This window comes from Arvicanthis niloticus, chromosome 6, assembly GCF_011762505.2.
Source record: "Arvicanthis niloticus isolate mArvNil1 chromosome 6, mArvNil1.pat.X, whole genome shotgun sequence".
In the NCBI taxonomy this organism is placed as follows: Eukaryota; Metazoa; Chordata; class Mammalia; order Rodentia; family Muridae; genus Arvicanthis; species Arvicanthis niloticus.
Genome location: NC_047663.1, coordinates 100,024,472 through 100,042,943, shown reverse-complemented (window position 1 = coordinate 100,042,943; position 18,472 = coordinate 100,024,472). Strand labels below are relative to the sequence as shown.

The window sequence follows — 18,472 nt, the reverse complement described above, 5'->3', positions numbered from 1 at the left end:
AGACTGCATGCTGCACATACTCCCACACCACAGCTGGTGTCTCAACAGAGCAGAGCCTGTACCCCCTGGCCCACTGGTGCAAGACAAGATGGCCAACTCACTCAGATCCAAGACATCATCTGTTTTGATCAGGTCCTCCTCCCGAGTCAGTGGCAACTGGGTCTCAGGTTCCCCTCGCAGCTGCAGTGACAGTGATCGCAGCATGAAGAATACCCGGATGGCCTAGATAGAGCAGAGAGCAGAGGAGAGTGGAGTTTAGGAGTGTTTTGGAGAGGTGCCCTGCATGAAGGCATTGCATGGTGACTCTTGGTTAAATGGAAAGGAAGGAGACAGAAAAGGCCAGCCTTGAAGCCCTGTGGCCTGGAGCTGTCATAGTAAGATGATACTTCAGTAGAGAGCCTGCTTCAGTCCCCAACAGGCTGAAGCCTGGGTCACTTACTTCACTGGGGGCCTGCCATTTGCCAGGACCTGTCCTCAAGGGTCATATGACCTTTAACCCATATCTCCTGACTGCTAGCTTGCCCATTCCACAGCCAGCAAATAGCCAGGGAGGTGAGGAGTGCTGCCTGAGGCAGCACTTCAGGAAGGGCTACAACTCCTTGCCACTCTAACTGTGCTATTGGGGCCAGGAGACAGCAATTAGCCGCTGTGTGCCAGTCCTATCCAGTAAATGAGGGCACAAGAGAGGAGAGTGCAGGCTTTAGGTCTGGTTAGACTCACTGAGAGGTGAGCTGATACTTAGCCAATGGACAATAAAGCCTTGTGAGCCCCTCAGACTCTCCAGGCTCATCTGAGGGGAAGAGACAACTTGTCAGCACATGCATCCCTGACCCATGAAAAGGTCTGTCAGTATCCAGTGTGGCTACCAGGCATGTCCTGAGAGCAGAGAAAAGACCAGGGACACCAGCTGCCAGAAACATCAGTGCAAAAGCAGCCCTCAAACTCCAGAAACAAGCTTGCCACCAACAGAGAGGCCAGAAGCACAGCTGAGGGCAACCTCAGGTCTCTTCCTGACATTGGGGAACACAGCTCCAGAGACACACAGACAAGGTCAGCACTGCACCCCAATCCCACTATGCTGGAGAAGGCACAGTACTCCTGAGCTCTCTGGTTATGCTGCAGTCCTGAGACAAGGCTAGGGGGCATAGCCAACATAGGCCTGCAGTAATGGGTGGTCACCCAGGCCCTTGATAGATTCCACTACCAACATAAAGGAATGTCAGGGCAAACAAACCACCGTGACTTCACATAGGTAAATTCCTGTTTGTGGCAAAGATGGTGACAGTCCTAACTTATATGAAAGGAAGAAATCCTTTATCTAGTAAGGAACTTTCAAGAAAAGAGAGGGAACAAATTCTTGCCTTCAAAGGGCTGGAGGGTCATTGTACCTGAGTGGCTCAGACAATGAGTATCTCTGATTAGCTAAAAGCCCTGATCCTGCCTTGGAGCAGGCTCTTCATGCGGAGACTTGGAAAGTACTCCACAGCCCTGATCTCATCTGAAGAAACACAGCCTTTGAATAAACAGGTGCTATAAAATAAAATAAAATAAAAAGGCAGCTTTCCTGCAGTAATGGTGGGGAGGCATGAGGACTCAACCTGAATGTCCTTAGCAGATTTTAAAGTCTAGACCTCATAGAGCCTGCACCAACTGGAAAAAACAGAGGAGTGGTTCTATTAAAACAAAACAAAACAAAACAAAACAAAACAAAACAAAACAAATCAAGAGCTCCTATCTAGTAAGCACCTACTATGTGCTGGGGTTCAGGGGTCCTATACTGTAAATTTAAGACTCCAGGAGCAAGATTGCTGAGAGGTGCTGACAGGGCAGAATGAGCTTGGCCCATACAGCTGCTAAGGGGCCGAGCCAAGCCTCTGCAATACCAGGCAATGCAATCCCTGTGCCAGTCAAGAGAAGACAGCAATAAGATATGCAATGGAGAGCAGGTGTCACAGTATTATATGGCAGCCAGAGCTCTCAAGTAAGTAGTTACAACTTCAGGGATGAGGAGAAAGAAAGAAAGGAGCCTACTGAATGCATGTCCTAGTCGGACCATGTTGCCATGTCATGGGCAAAACAGATGATGGTATCAACTACATTGTTTTCAGGGTTCTGATGGCAAAGACCCCCAGCAGGGGCATGGCTGGGATGAGAAAACAGAAACAAAACAGAAACACATGATGCTTTCTGTAGCCAATCCCTTGGAAGACAGGTTTTCAAGGACTCTATGAATTGGGAATTTGGCTGTTAATGTACGCCTTTTGGGGAAACATCTGCTTTTGCTCTGCCAATGTTGAATGGAAGATATTTCCAGGAATACAAGTAAAAATAAAGTCATTTAAACTATAACATAGAATATAAACCATATACAATACCATTTAAAGTACCAACTCTCAAGGGAAAGCCATGTACAAAAGAAGCCCATGTCTAAGAACAGAAAGAGGTGAGTCCCACAGGGCAGAAGTAGGTTCCCAAGGCAGCCAGAGGGGCTGGCATGCAAGCTGTCCTGCCCCATGGCCACTCCATGCCACTACCCTAGAGATATTAACAGCTCCCTCTCACCACTCATTGCCATTGAACACTTTGTGGAGCTCCCCCTACCCCCGCCCCTCTTTCCAGGGATTCTCCATGTAGCCCTGGCTGTCCTGGAATTCACTCAGTAGACCAGGCTGCTTCTGCACACCCCCAACCCCCATTGAGTGCTGAGAATAAAGGTGCATCACCATGCCCAGCTGCCTGCCATTTGGGCCTCTTAATGACCCTATGTGGTTCCCATCTGACAAGCAGAGACGGAAGCGCAGGGCTGGTAGCTGGCCACCCACGCAGCTCCATAGCCTGTGTTCTTCTGAGCACAGTCCTTGGCCTCCAGAGGAGTCAGGGGTTGGGACCCAATGTTTTATCAAGCACTCTTCTTTCAAGATGCAAAGTTTTAAAGTCATAGCCAAAAGTAATAAGAAACGATGACTGCTTCAGATCTTGGAACCCAGGAGACCAAATTTCAAAAGGGAAGACCGTTGACTGAGCTCTAACAAGAAGAAACTTCCATTTCTTAGCTTCTATGGAAGCAAAACCAGTCACATTCAGGGTCTAGAAACCCAGACCATACAGAGGCTTTGGAAGAGGTCTGGAGGCTGAAGAATCTCAGCTCCAACTGGGGCTGAGTGAGAGTCGGAACTCCTAGTCTACAGCTCTGGGAGGGGTACGTGGTGAGTGAGGGTTTTCCATGGCACAGGTGGCCCTGGATCAAGCATTGAGGAGGTCACCTCTATCAGCTTCCTTGCTATATTTGCAAGCGGCTGGATTTAGGTGACAGTCATTCAGGTTAGAAGCCCACTAAGGCCGTGGAAACAGCTGTGAAAGTAAGTCATCCTGAAAGCAGGGCTGAAGCAGTTGGATGTGGGCCCAGCCCAGAGAGAAAGCTAGGAGTAAAGTTAGAGACGTACAGAAAGCATCCATACCCTTTGAACCAGAAATTCCGCTTCTGGAAACTTCTCCTAAAGAAATAATTCAAAAGAAAGAAAACACTGTGTTCATGAAGTAGTTCTCACGGTTCAGCTGAGAAAGACTGAATTACAGTAGAAGCACCCCAAACTCAGACTAATGGGAAAACCTATGGGAGCCATGGCAGAGGACTCCTGACAACCTTTATGCAGCCCTAAAAAGTCACTCAGAAAACCATCAGACAGGTGTGGCAGAACAACCTGCCCTTGGGCTGTACAAGAAGGGGGAGCAGGAGTTTAAGGTTATCTTTGGCTATATTGTGAGTCCAAAGCTAGCCTAGGTTACATGAGACTTTGTCTACAAAACAAACAAACACCCCTCCACTATAGGCTGGGGGTGATGTCACTGGTTGCATGTAAGAACTGGGAAGCATATCCAGAGTTGCAAAAACCACTCTCACGACAGGGAAACTCATAATACACTGAAGAGAGGACGATGCAAGAGAGAGTATGGCAAAGATTCCTGTGCCATCATAAGAGGCTGAGTGTATAGACAAAGATGGGAGGAGAAGCAGATGCCTCTAAGTGTTGAAATATGGAAGAAAAATTTCCTTCCTTTAAAAATCTTGAGATATGACTGAGTTTTCTTTAATGTGTAACACAAAACCATCTCATTTCCTTAAAGTCAATAGTGACAAACACAAAAATCCCCTCTGAGAACATGGGATCAAAATGTGGGGATACACACCTGTAACTCCAGATATCTGGGAAGTTGAGGTAGAAGCCAGCCTGGGCTACTTAATGAGACAGTGTCTCAAACAAAACTGAGAAAAGGCTGAGCACTTGCTGCGCATGTGCATGCCCTGGCTCCATCCTGGACCAAACACAACACCCTAGCACAGGGACCTGCTGGCCATTGGCTTCCCAGATAGCTAATGCTTCAGTTCAGACTTTAATATTTGCCATGGCCCCTGCTGGCTCTCCTCTGCACTAAGCGTAGCGAGTCCGAGTCCTTGAGTGAAACCTCTCTTGCTCATCTTAGACACTGGTGCACTCCACTCCTGGCCCAAGACACTTTCACTGTTTACTATCTGCCAGAAACGTCACAGCCACACTGTCAGCTACTGTGGACAAACGCTGAGGGGGCACAGGAAGACACATTAGGCTTGGGGAGGTTAAACAATGACAAGGTCACACAGCTCTAACCTCTGCAGGCCTGACTCATGAACTCGTGTTCTCTCTTAGCCTCTTCTTCCAACTGCCCCTACCTGAGTGGGGATAGCTGAAATCCAAGTTCTGCTTCCTTCAGTCTCTTCCTGGACCTCCAAAACTCTGATGGCTTTATTTCAACATGAAAGTCCCTTATGAGCTCATATAACTCAGGGGCACTTTTGGTATTTTGATCTTACAATTAAAAAAAAGTATGTGTTGTGTACACACGTGGAGGTCAGAGGACAACTTGCAGGAGTCTGTGGTTTGCTCAGGGGGCTGGGAATGTGTGTTGTTTGAAGATACAAAGTCCCCACTTCCTCTGTAGCTCCTGAGCACATGGTTAAAGTGGCAGCAGGGTGGAGGAGGTCCAGAGGCCTCTTGTCTGAGGCGTACACTACTTTACATCACTTGCTTCCTGAAATCCCAAAGTGAAACCCCTCTGCTGCTCTAGCCACAAACAGACCAAGGAAGATGGTAGTCAGCCTGGGAGCTGTCATGAATGCCTCTAAAGAATCCATCCACAGTCATGTCTCCAGGGAATGATTTTCCAGGAAAAGGCAGCATTGCTTTCTAAGAAAGAAACCGAGATCTTACGCAGGAGATAAAATACTGTGAAGAGCCTGACCGAGGCTGTTTCCTAGAGTGGCCACCTCAGAACAAAGTGCTGATAAGGGGATCACCCTCTGCTGTTTCTAAGAACAAGGCTCTGTACAAACACTCTCCTGCCTCATGGCCAGCCAGCACCATCCTCTTACTATCGGACACCTTGCCAGTATGCTGCCTGGGGTTCTGAGACCCCAGAGCCAAGCTCACACCCACCTCCCCATACTGGGTGCTCCAGGCTCTGCATCCTCATGCTTCAAAGAAGCTTGGCTTGGCTTCCGTTCAGGGTTTTGACTACACTCTGCCCTGGTGCAGATGGTCTGACAGCAGCCCACAGAGATGCCAGTTGCCACAGAATCTCAATCTCTAATTTCTAAGGGCAGCAGGCTTTGGAAAGCCAGGTATGGTAGTAGGTGCATGTGTGAGGGTATTCTTTACAGGTGACTAGACACCTATTGGAGGCAGGCTTTAATTGATCTAGAGACCTTTTCCCTAATGGCCCAGGAGAGGCCAGATTATACTTACTCACCCGCCGTGTCTTCTCTACATCACCACATGGCAGCCGCTTCACAAAGTCAATGCCCGTCAGTGGAGTGCCCGTTGGGGGCAGGAGGATGGAAGCATCCATCATGAGATACTCCACATTCATGGGCTTTATCTAGGAGAGACAGCACAGGAAGCCTCAGCAAAGGCCCTCCTGTACCTGGGCCATAAATGAGAGCCAGCTCTGAGTTAGATGGGGGGGGGGGGGGGGTTTGGAGGGATGGGGGTGGGGGTGGGGCTATACTTCTCGTTTGCCAGATGAGTGGCAGGCTCTTTTCATTTTCCAAGTTGTGGCTTTCCCCTTCATTTAAGTCAGAGGGCCCCATGACCACCTAGAGCTGGCTGCCTGCCTTCCTTTGTGGGACATGTTAAACACTGTTTTCCAGAGGCCTGAGTCCCTTTCTCCAAATCCCTATATCCCAGAGCAGGGTGGCAGAGACATGTTCCTACTCCAGGCTGTTCCTGGCACTGGCTTTCCAGCAGGGCCTTTTCACAATACAGATTGTCTACAATGCTTCTACAATGCCAGGCCCTCCTCCATGGAATTTCTTCCATTCCCTCACAGGGTGGGGGTGGGGGTACCAGTGAGCCTCAGGGCCCATGATCCCTTTAGCAATAACCTGCATTGCTAAGGAATCAGCTTGAGCAGCACTCCTGCCAGCTTCACTTACATTTAATAAGCCACTTTCACTTACACACTGGCTTACAGGCCAGTGTCCTAGAGGCAGCTGAGGACTGACTTCAGTTGTAGGGACTGGGGTGTGTCACCTTAGTATTTCTGGAGAATGTCAAGCATTGTGCAGCAGAACCTGCTATAAACACTGGAGTAAAATAAGCAAAACCCAAGAAGCTTCCTGTGGGGTAGGATGAGGGGAAGGGAACACATTTTTGACTTATGGGCCTTGCCTGAGGCCTGCTGCTGGGTATTTTATATCCACTTGGGGCAGCTCAGAGTTATGAGATCCACTGCACAGATGACAACAGTCAGGCTCAGAATGTAAGTAACATGCCCAAGGGCACACAGTTAGGAAGCAATAAAGGCAGACACTTCAGGGGCTTGGGAGCCCTAGCTTTTCCAAATCATAAACAATCTGTGGAGTTTACATTTCTAAGCTGAAAAGGGTACCATGGAAGATCACGTTTTGGGAGGGGTGTATGCACTAGAGGAGAAGCTAAAAACCTGTGCAGTGCTCCCACTGTAACTGATGGTCTGAAGGGGAAAAGTACCAGTTGCTGGAACTCTATGGGCACAGTCATGGCAACCCATACGTCACAAGGAGGTATGACCTTGAAAGTGATCCATGGATGCCTCAGGGGCGCAATGACAAAGATGAGGTGAGGGCTTGGCTGCCAGAGCCTTGAGTCAGGCATGGAAGCCAGGGAGCCACTTAGCCGTGCTGTCTGCTTTTCTCTTTCTGACATGTTAAACACTATGTTCATTATAAATGTCCCCATCACTTCATGCTTTGGTGAATTATGTTTATGAAAAAGATCACTTGTCATCTATTTATTGAGTGCTACTTGGGGGCTGAGAGACAAACAGAATAGAAAGCTGTCATCTCCAGTCTGTCCTCTTCTCCAGGAAGAGGTAGGGACCACAGAGGCACCGCTCCTATGCTTACTGCTCTAGAGGAGCAGCAGAGAGGACCACTCTCCATGAAAGCCTGGCTCTAACACTAGTAGGTTGGACAGACTTAGGGACATAACCCAGCCTATCTGACTCCCAGTTTCCCCAAGTTGGATAAAAGAGACAATGGCAACAGTTCACCCATAGGTAAAGACTCTGGGTTGAGGTTCCCAGGGCAGAAAAAAAAAAAAAAAAAGAAAAAGGAAAAAAAGAGCAATTTTAATGTTGAAGATTCTACAAAGTAGATTGGTAAGGGCTTCTTGTTATGGAGAACTGGCATGCTGCAGTGCAGGCTTGGAGCCAAACTGTCATCCTCTATCTTTTTAGCTTCCTTGATAGCCATTCCTTGCTCACCTCTGTCTGACCATGCTTCCTTGTGACTGTCAGGTGAAACTTTTTGGAATGTGTTAATCTAAATGTCATTAGATAGCATCTGAGACCTATAATAGAGACCTCCCTCACTCTACTATAATCTGCCACCTGATGTTCCTATCAATAGATTTGAAGTGTCTAGATTTATGATTTTATTTTGTTTAATGATATGCAGGTGACTCTGACAGCCTTACAGACACAGTGCTACCACCTAATGAAGCAACGGAGCAGGACTAAGTGAGGCCTGTCCTACCTTGGCTGGCAAGAGGTTGATCTCTTAAGGACCAGCCAGGGCTCATGTCAGTTGCAGGGCCCGGGGTATGCCCCCTTAGTATTTCTGAAGAATGCTAAACATTGTTCAGGACAAACCATAAACACTGGAGTAAAACAAGCAAAACCCAGGGAGCAGGGGAGAAGTGGACATTTGTACTTTTCCATATTGGCTTTGCCTGAGGCCTGCTGCTGGGTATTTTATATCCACTTGGGGCAGCTCAGAGTTATGAGCCCCACTGCACAGATGACAACAGCCAGACTCAGAATGTAAGTAACATGCCCAAGGGCACACAGTTAGGAAGCAATAAAGGCAGACACTTCAGGGGCATAGGGATGAATATACTCTGATGTTGTAGTGGTGGTGGCAATTACATTACCACACAAACAGTCTTTGCCACTTGACCAGAAAGCCCCAAATGAGACAGTGCCCTCTGCAAAATTAGCAGGCACAAAGGTATGTACCAGTCTCTGTATGTTTTTATATACCAGCCTCTGTATGTTCCTATGTACCAGCCTCTGTATGTTCCTATGTACCAGCCTCTGTATGTTCCTATGTTCCAGCCTCTCTATGTTCCTATGTACCAGCCTCTGTATGTGCCTATGTACCAGCCTCTGTATGTTCCTATGTACCAGTCTCTGTATGTTCCTATGTACCAGTCTCTGTATGTTCCTATGTACCAGCCTCTCTATGTTCCTATGTACCAGTCTCTGTATGTTCTTATGCACTAGTCTCTGTATGTTCTTATGTACCAGCCTCTGTATGTTCCTATGTACCAGCCTCTCTATGTTCCTATGTACCAGCCTCTGTATGTTCCTATGTACCAGCCTCTGTATGTTCTTATGCACCAGTCTCTGTATGTTCTTATGTACCAGTCTATGTATGTTCCTATGTACCAGCCTCTGTATGTGCTTACATACCAGCCTCTGTATGTTCTTATGTACCAGTCTCTGTATGTTCTTACATACCAGTCTCTGTATGTTCTTACATACCAGTCTCTGTATGTTCTTACATACCAGCCTCTGTATGTTCTTATGCACCAGCCTCTGTATGTTCTTATGCACCAGACTCTGTATGTTCCTATGTACCAGCCTCTCTATGTTCGTATGTACCAGCCTCTGTATGTTCCTATGTACCAGCCTCTTTATGTTCCTATGTTCCAGCCTCTGTATGTTCCTATGTACCAGCCTCTGTATGTTCTTATGCACCAGTCTCTGTATGTTCTTATGCATCAGTCTCTGTATGTTCTTATACACCAGTCTCTGTATGTTCTTATACACCAGTCTCTGTATGTTCTTATGCACCAGTCTCTGTATGTTCTTATGCATCAGTCTCTGTATGTTCTTATACACCAGTCTCTGTATGTTCTTATGTACCAGTCTCTGTATGTTCTTATGCACTAGTCTCTGTATATTCTAGCTCTGTACTTACTGTCATGCTCCTGTACTCATCTTCAAACATGTCCAAGAAAATCTCTTCTCCCTGAAAAGACAGGAAGGGAGTAAAGCGAAGCTTATCCTACCTCCATAAACAAAGCACTACAACGGCTGCACTTGGCTTTGGAGGCCATCTGCTTTTCATTACAAGTTCTCGTAAATCCCCAGAAACTAAAACACACACGTGAATGTGAGCACACATGCGCAGATAAAAGGCCAAATATCAAATTGCATTGCTCAGCATCTTCCTCCTTTTGAAAGCTGGTGTTTCTTCAGTCATATCAGTTAGAGCACAACAGCAACAAAAGAAGGTAATACATAATATAGAATTAAAACATAGACAAGGTTAATAGTTCACATGCTTAGCATCACTTACTTCTCCAGAGTGGCTGGAAAAGTGGGAAATGCTATCAAATCACCATGTTAAACATGTGAGGCTCCTGCCTGGGTGGGGAGGCACAAGTGCCAGCACTAGCACTAAATTTATATGGCTAGCTCCATCTGTTTTTGAGGAAAGTCTTGCATTGGGTTGCTAAGGACAATGACTGCACAGGATTCCACTTGGGTAAAATCCATGACCACCTGATTCACTGTAAGAATGAGACGGCAAAAGGTGGTGTGGGCCAGAAAAAGACTAGGCTGGAGCCCAAGTCTATCAGGCCACTCACTGTGAAGGCAAATAATGCACAGAAAATGCAGCCTTAGAGTCTGCCTCACAATTGGGGCTTGGGAGAAGTCAGTGCTGCCACTGTCCTGCACCATCAACTGAGTAAGAACCATCTTGTCTCCCTGGGCTGGGAATAAAATGCAAATGCAGTTTTCCTTCTGTTCCAGACCAAGGGGCAGATTCTGGGAAATGGCTACTCTGTGCCTTTCTATATTTATAACATCAGCTATAAATTCAAGGGGCAGACACATTTCTAGAAGTTCTATGGGAAAGAGGTCCAAAGAGGATTAGGCAGCCCCAGGGTTTCTTTTTTCCTTCTGGGCTGACTAGAGGGGCATGCTCTCGCTTAAACACCGAGTGGGATTTCCTCCCCAGAGTGTGGTAGTCCACAGTGATGCTCCTTTGTCTGGGCATGTCTACAACTGCAGCTGGATCAGGTCATCTGGTCCCGGAAAGGTAGAGTTTTAGATTACAGGATTGGGCTTAGCTCACTTAAAACCAACAAAGCACCAGCAGTGTAAGCAAGGACAGTGGGACAGGGAAGCAGTGTTGCCAACTCCCAGCCCAGCAGGAGCTGTGTGAGCCTTGTTCAGGGGAACCAGAACCAGGAGGACCTGCAGAGATCACAAGAGGACATCACTAGGATGACTCACCATGTGGATGAATCTACTACAGCTGAACATCTGAGTCACCCCAAACTCATCCACATGTGAGAACGTGGCCTCAATCTGTCCCCCCAATCTGCCTTAATCTTGGACTTCTCTGGAATGACTGCTGCTTGTGGCATTTTATCAGAGCAGCCCAACTATACTAGACAAGCCTTATGGTCAGAGCCAAACAAAATCGTATGACACTGGTCTAACTGGATCTCTTAAAGCAAGAACCTGAAGATAAATGTCTCTAAATCCTTTGGATGCTAAAGGTCATCTCACTAAACTCAAGATATTGCTTCAGATGCTTGCATGAGTTTTCTTAGCATGCATACTTATAGATATTACACAATATGTAATTGATAAAAATCATGGGTGATTCATAGTAGTTATGTATTAGGAGATAGAACTTATGAATTTGACTTTGTCATCCACATACATCTCATAAATTACAGTAAATATGTGAGTAACTGATAAACAATTTGCCATAAATAGTAAGTCCTCAGAAATTTTATTGTTCTTGTAAGAGACTGTAAGATTAAGTGCTAGCGTCCATATTCACAAGTGTGAAAAGTCGAAGGGCCGACAACATGGCAAAAGGTAAGCTCGCTTTTGGTGCAAGCCTGACGAGCAAAGTTTGACCCCATACTCCACAATGTGAGGAGTGTACCAGCTCCCCAAGGTTCTCCTCTAACCTCTACACGCACACCATAGAGCTCACATACTTAAACATGTGCGTATATATCTACTCCACACCACTGCCTCCAAGACTGGACTCTACACCCTATACTCCATGAGAGATACCCCATGCTACCGTCCATCTGTGCTGCCAAGTACCTTATAGAAATGACGTACAAGGTGGACACTCTCTTCTCTTGCACCCTGTTGAAGAAGAAGGAAGGTGTGAGGGAAGCAGATCTAAGGGGAAACAGTAGATGAATCAGTTAAACAAGGGAGTCAGTACTCAATACAGCTATAATGTTTCCTCCTTAATAAAACACAAACTTCACCAGTGTATATGTATATATATGTGGTGCATGAGAACAGACACACCCAAGGGTCAACCCTCAGCTGTTCTTTTTCACCTCTGCACTTCCTACATTTTCTAAAAATCACGACAGGGAACAAAATAATGAAAACGATATAATATGGTAAATCTTCATGCGTGCGCGCACACCCACACCCACACCCACACAGTAGGTAAATATATGTTTCTACATGTATAAAAGTTTTGTCATACAAAAGGAACATTTGAAAACTCCCAAGGCTAATCCAGAAGCAGATTACTTCAAAATAAGCCACTACAATGCAAGAATTTTGGACTCTTCCAGTGGTCTGGATGGAGGGAGGCAACTCCCGACAAGTGGGCTTCAGCAGGAGCTTGGGTGGGGTGTGGGGGGGTCACAGGTATCTCAGGCTTAGCTTCTCTGAGCTAGGTTAGGGATGTTAAGAACAGGCAGTGCTAGCAGCCTCATGGCTGAGGGACGACAGTCCAGGAAGGGAAGGAACGGGAAGGCATGGTCTCACCTCCAGACAGGCCAGGTGCACATCCTTGATGACACAACCAGAGCTGGTCAGTACTTGCTGCTTCAGGAGCAGGCAACTCAGCTCCAGTGTAGCCAACCGGATCCTGCCATCTGCAGAGCACATCAGAGTCAGGCCAGTACCCCCAAAGACCAGTGTGCACCCCAAACACAAGGCTCTTGTTTTTCTTCTTTGAAGTTAACCACCACCCAAAAGGCAGTGGCCTATCATCCAAGGCCTCTCACTTTGGGGGTGGGGGATGCGGAGTGCAGGGGGGATGGGGGTGGGAGTTGGGAGCCAATACATATCAATCCCCTTCTCAGTAAGTTAAGGGTCAACACTCTCATGAAGTCCCTTTGTCAGGTGTGAGCAAGGGAAAGTGGGAGAAGGCGGGAGGCTGTGCTGCAGCTGTGTCTGTCCACCATGTTTCCCTCCTCCAGGTGTGGATACAGTCCAACATGGTCTATATGACCCACTGTGGGTCATGTGACTTAGTAGAATTGGGCCCTCTTACCTGTTAAGTCTCAAACTAAGGACAAGTGTCACTCAGCACTTCTCATCCCACTCGCTACCCTAAACTTTTCCCTCTCAGGGACTGGCTTCCATTTTCTTTCTCCAGCCTGATCCCTATATAACTCAGTCATTTTGGCTACACTAGTCTCTTGCCCAGGCCACCTCTCTTGGATGGCCACTCCTCTCTAGTTTTTCTCTTCCTCTCTGCTTTCATGGTCCACTTCAGTCTGCTGGCCATGTTCAGCCTGGCCTCTTCCCTCTGCCTGCCTCTCCCTTATCTCTACAGTACCATTTGCACTCTTTAGAGCTGTCAGATCCTATTTCATCTTTCATTCAGCACCCAGGCTTGTGAGCCCTAGGTGTTCCCACCCTGTTCTCGATCAGGTGACAACAGGCAACGGGGCCCAGCGGAGCCAGTGAGGCTCAGTTCTACAGTATGGCAGAAGAGCACAGGCTCTCCATGTGCTGGGGTGTGTGTAAGCGTGTACAGCTGTGGGGCCTGGATGAGCAGGAATGCCAACCAGCCAGCACTAGCCACCCTACCCTTGCTGACATCACCAGTCTTCAGAAGGTGTCCAGAAAGGGGTTCCAACTCTCCTTCCCACAGGGCTGAGCACACTGGGTGTCTGTAGAGATTTCCCCCTGGGGGTTTACAGAGCACCCGGCTCCAGGCCTGGGTGCTGGCTAGTACAGCATGAAGCTTATCACAATTTGGTCACAGTTAACAGAAAGCCAACCTAGAGTAGTTTAAATTATATAAGCAGAAACTGATAAGCATACACAAACACAATGGCTGATTTATGAAATCTGCTAGGGCAGTGCGGGGTGGGGTGGGCACTGGCTTAATAATGTTTTTGGGGACTCTATGCTACTTTCTGGATTGGAAAGGTAACTACTTGCTACTGGAAGCCATCTCTTTCCTCCTAGGGAAGATATCCAGTGCCTAACCTAAGGCCAACGACTATTAAGCCAACTGTCCCACAGGTCTTTGCACTTTATTTCTAAGGATAGGTGGAAGTGTAGCAGGACAATGAGGGAGCAGAGAGTCTTTGGGCTTTGTCCCTGAGGTTTAAGATACTGAGGTCCAAGCAGGGGCATTCCAGGGACACACCCCCAGACAACAGTCTACTAATGCCCTGTAGGTGAGGTTGAAACAGATGAGAAGAAAAATTTGTGCTTACAAGTGCCAAAGCTATATACATGCAAAGCACAATAAAAGCCCAGGAAAGGTTGGTCTCTGCTCACTTCTGCAGCCCCACCCATCCACTCTAGACCTTCCATCCCTCTCCACCCCAAGGTAGAACTCCAGAGCAGTTCTACTCCCTCTGCTGGCAATCAAGTTCCTGCCTTCACAAGTTCCAGCCAGAGTTGACCCTATCCTTGACCACAGCACAGTTCCCTCAATGCCCTGACCTATTGTTTCCCTGCCTCCCCCCACCCCCCCGCAAAGTTCACCCCTGACCACAGTCCCAGGAAGTCTCCTTTAAATGAATTTCTCAGCAATAACTGACCCAACAAGTACCCATTGTCTTGAGTCACACCCTGTGTCCTTTTTCTCCTGGCTCAGGGTCCTGGAGTGTCTCTTCTTTGTCACTTCTAGTTATATGCAGTGTCTCAAGGGCTCAATCAACAACACCCCTCTCTTCATCTAGGCCTTTACAGACCATGCATGTGGGTCTCCAGTGCTGGCCTTGTCCTGTCCTGTTCTCCAAGCACAGACCCCATCTCCACAGTCTACAGCTTCTGAGACTTTGAAGACCATCAGAGGTGGCTCTTGGCTGGTATGTAGGATGCAGTCAGAATGCATCTACCCATGGCTGTTATGATACCTACTGTCCCTGAGGTCAATGACCCACTTGCTAGCATAGCCACACACACGCTGCTCCAGTCAGTGCTTGACCAACTGCAGCTGACCTGGTCCAGGCTTACCACATGAGGCTGCTCTAACCATACTTCTCTTCAGATTATCTCCCATGCATTCACTCATTGTTAGTGATCTTTCTCTTGTCTTCGCAGAGCTGCCACACAACTGGTGACATTCCAGGCCAGACAACTCTGAGCTGTAGAGGTCCTATGCAACTTGAGGTGTTTAGCAATAGGCCAGGAATATTCTTAGTCATTCAGTTCAAAATGCCTCTAGTCATAGTCACATATCTCCTGGAGTAAAAATCCCCCTTACTCCAGCTGGGAAAGACTGTGCCCACAGCTTCATCCCACTGCTATCACTGCCTTCCTTAGTGGCTGGCTACAGATGGGTGCTGGAGAACCACTGGAGAGATTGGGCACAAGAGTGTATCCTCAACCAATCTTCAAACCTGTTGATTCACTTAGATTCTTAGCCTAGTTCATCCCCATAATATGGCTTCAGACTCCTCAGGGAGGAGGATCACAGCCATGATGAAAGCAGAAAAGAAAGGCTGGTGCAGAGGGAGGAGAGAGGTGTGATCACACCTGAGGATGTGCACAGCTCCAGAGACCCAGTCCTGCCTGCAACAGAAGGCAGATGTTGGTGGCCAGGGGAAAGGAAAGGCTGAGAGTTCTCCAGCTTCTCAAAAAGAGTGGATCTAGAACCTATGCCTCATGTGCCTGGCTAGGAATCTGTTCCCCTGCATATCCCAAGATAGGGGTACCTGGTTGGGCAGCATTGTTCATGATCCTGATGAGTCTCTCGGCCAGCAGATGGTTGTAGGTGGTTTTCTCAGCCTCACTTGGCACTGGGAGCTGGATTCGTTTTAGTTTTTCAGGATCCATGCCTGGAGTGGAAAAAGAAGAAAAATGGCCCTTGGCAAAGCTGCTCAGTGGGAGTCTTCTTTCTAAAGGCTCTTTGGAAGGGGAGTCTGCAGCCACCACCACCATGTTCTTTCTCAGTGATGTCAGGCCTGGTCACTGCCTTGGTTTAGCTCCTGTTTGGGTTCTGTGTACACTGAACATGCATAGTTATATCACAACATACATTTTTTGAGGGTGGTTTAGCTCCTGTTTGGGTTCTGTGTACACTGAACATGCATAGTTATATCACAACATACATTTTTTGAGGGTGGGGAGCTGCTTCTGCAGGTAAAATGCTTGTTACACAAGTATCAGGGCCCGAGTTCAATCCCCAGATGCCATGTACAGTATGTGGCACATATTATAATTCTAGCACTGGGAAAATCCTGGCCCACTGGCCAGACAGCTTAGCCCAATTGGTGAGCTCTAGGCCAGTGAGAGACCTCATCACAAAAAGCAAAGGGGTGGTAACTATGGAACACCCAAGGTTTGCTTCTAGTCTCCAACACCTGCAAATGCACACATACCTAAACCCACATGGACACATAAACACACACACACACACACACACACACACACACAGACACTATTATTCAAAACATTTATTTTCTATTGCTATTTGTGAATAGGACATCAACTTGGTGTGAAAATTAACAGTAACTATGAAAGCCAGGTGGAACAGTGTTCTCACATTCTGGCCAATGACTGTTGACTGAATTCACTGTGGCCCAAGGTCTACTCTGTCTCTATTAGAAACAAGGGCTGTGAAGCACTTAGCAGTGAGGAGAATGGCCCTAGAGCCAATGGTGGCACCTCTGACAGATGAGGCAGACGTAGAAAAGGAGCAGCTTTCACCAGAGCAACTCACTGTTGTTCTCTTCCGAGTTTGTGCATGTAAGCGCAGCTCTTTCTACCCCATGCAGACATAGACCCAAGGAACAGAGCTGAGACTTACGAGGCCCCAACAGTCAGAGCCTTAAGCTCTCATGGATGAACGCAAAGAGCTAAGTGGGGCAGATGCCAGCCATGCTCCTGAGGAGTAGATGAGCAAAGAGAGGCTGAACCAAACCTTTAGCCTAGGCTGGTGTACAAAATGTAAAACTCATACACTTGGCATATCTATCACCAAGACACAAAGAAATATCCCCCTCTCAGGGGAAATGAATAAAAGACAAAAGAAAGGGTGGGGTGGAGAGTGGATGAGGAAAGGGAAGGGGCAAGTCTGTAATCAGAGGCCATGCTAATACTTTTCCTGAAGAGGTGCCCGGAGCTGGTAAGGCAGGAAGATTTGCCAGTGCTACCACAATGATCGGGCCAGAGCAGGATGCTGCAAACTCCTGTTCTCTCCTCTGACGTGGTGCTTGAGAAATACTTGCAGAAATAAACACAGTGCTTGACCCAAGCACGGAGACCCCTGTGGATTGTTTATGCCTGAAGCATAGCTTTTCCTGTTATTCTAGTTGGGGGAGGTGGTATTTCTCAGAACCCTTGAGTATCAGGTGTGTTTGATCTAGAACCTTGGTAAGACAGTGGAGGCAGCACTTCTGGCTTCCCAGAGAAACCTGCTTTGTGCACAGCGCTGCTGCTGTAAAGCAGTGTTCTGCTTTGTTGGAATGCTGTGGAGAGGAAGAAATGGCCTGAGGGCTGGTGTTGTATAGGGCTCTCTCACACCCACAGTACGGCTTTGAGGCTGAACTGATGCATTCTTTATCTTGATGCCAAGTGTCTGATTTGGAAGAACTCTGGTTCCTAGGGCAAAAGTCACAACCCAATCTTTTTGGCCTTCACTCCCCTGGAGGTGTTAATCTTGTTCCTACATCTCTCTTTTCTTCCATTGTGAGGGGTGGACACAGGACAGGATTGCTGCTCTGTGGCTCTGGGCAACATCTGTCTTCCTAGCACACACACACTTTCACTACACCATCAGCTTCTCCATTACAGAGGACAGCGACAGGCCCAGGGTAGATTCCCCTGGAATGTAGTTCAGTGGGAGCCAGGGCTTGCATTTATTTTTTTATTTTTACTTATTTATTTATTTATTTTTTTACAGGGAGGTCCTTTCTTAGGACTGTTCTAGCCTTCCTTAGACTTTCATTTTGTTCTTTCTTGACTATCTGCCAGACTCCCAGAGCCTTGAACTCTGGGTCACACTGCCTTTGGTGAGGAAAGCAAAGCTTAGAGAGATTCTGTACTTTCTCTCTCTCTCTCTCTCTCTCTCTCTCTCTCTCTCTCTCTCTCTCTCTCTCTCTCTCTCTCTCTTTGAGACATCTCCAAAGGTGGCTGAGATCCAGTTAAGGAGGGGTGGTGGCACCACCCACACGGGGAGCCCACTATGAAGGATGCATTCAAGGGGTGTGCATTCTAGGGTTTGGCAAAGTCACCACCTCTCCAAAAGCTCCTAGATGCCCTAGGGCTGCCGGTCTAACTGGCTGTGGAGAGTGAGAGGCAGCTCTGTCTTGATATTGCAGCCCATAGTACTCTAGTCTCATGGCCCCTGCAGACAGGATCCTGGTTATAGTAATCATTCCCCCTGTGATTATTGTCACTGGGTAGTCAGTCACTACTGCCTCTTACTGGGTACCTATGGGAATTTTTAGTTGCAAGCTGGCTAATATGCTTCTATTTGGTGTGTGTTGAAAAAGGGGTGACTGAGAAGTAGAAGAAAATCCAACTCAAGAAAAGTGAAAGTCAAGCTGCAGGAGGCCAAAGAAGGAATTTTTCTGGTAAAGCTCTTGAGGGTTGGCTGCTCCACATTTCTGAAGGTAAACTTTGAAGCACAGCTGTTGCGGGGTGGTCTTGTGCATTGATTATCAAACATCTCCTGTATCAGTGTTGTGTAAAGAAT

At 47.5% G+C, this 18,472-nt stretch overlaps 1 protein-coding gene across 5 annotated transcripts in view; it reads right to left on the bottom strand.

Annotated features, from left to right (window-relative positions):
• Positions 1 to 18,472, bottom strand: part of Clec16a (C-type lectin domain containing 16A) — a 196,981-nt gene that overhangs the window by 99,472 nt on the left and 79,037 nt on the right. For all 5 annotated transcript variants that reach the window (XM_034505372.2, XM_076937429.1, XM_076937428.1 and 2 more), the window contains 6 exons: positions 15,489 to 15,611; positions 12,349 to 12,458; positions 11,659 to 11,703; positions 9,500 to 9,550; positions 5,785 to 5,913; positions 102 to 222 (listed from right to left, as the gene is read on the bottom strand). In XM_034505372.2, coding sequence (XP_034361263.1) covers positions 102 to 222; positions 5,785 to 5,913; positions 9,500 to 9,550; positions 11,659 to 11,703; positions 12,349 to 12,458; positions 15,489 to 15,611 — 579 coding nt within the window. The remainder of the gene's footprint in view (positions 1 to 101; positions 223 to 5,784; positions 5,914 to 9,499; positions 9,551 to 11,658; positions 11,704 to 12,348; positions 12,459 to 15,488; positions 15,612 to 18,472) is intronic.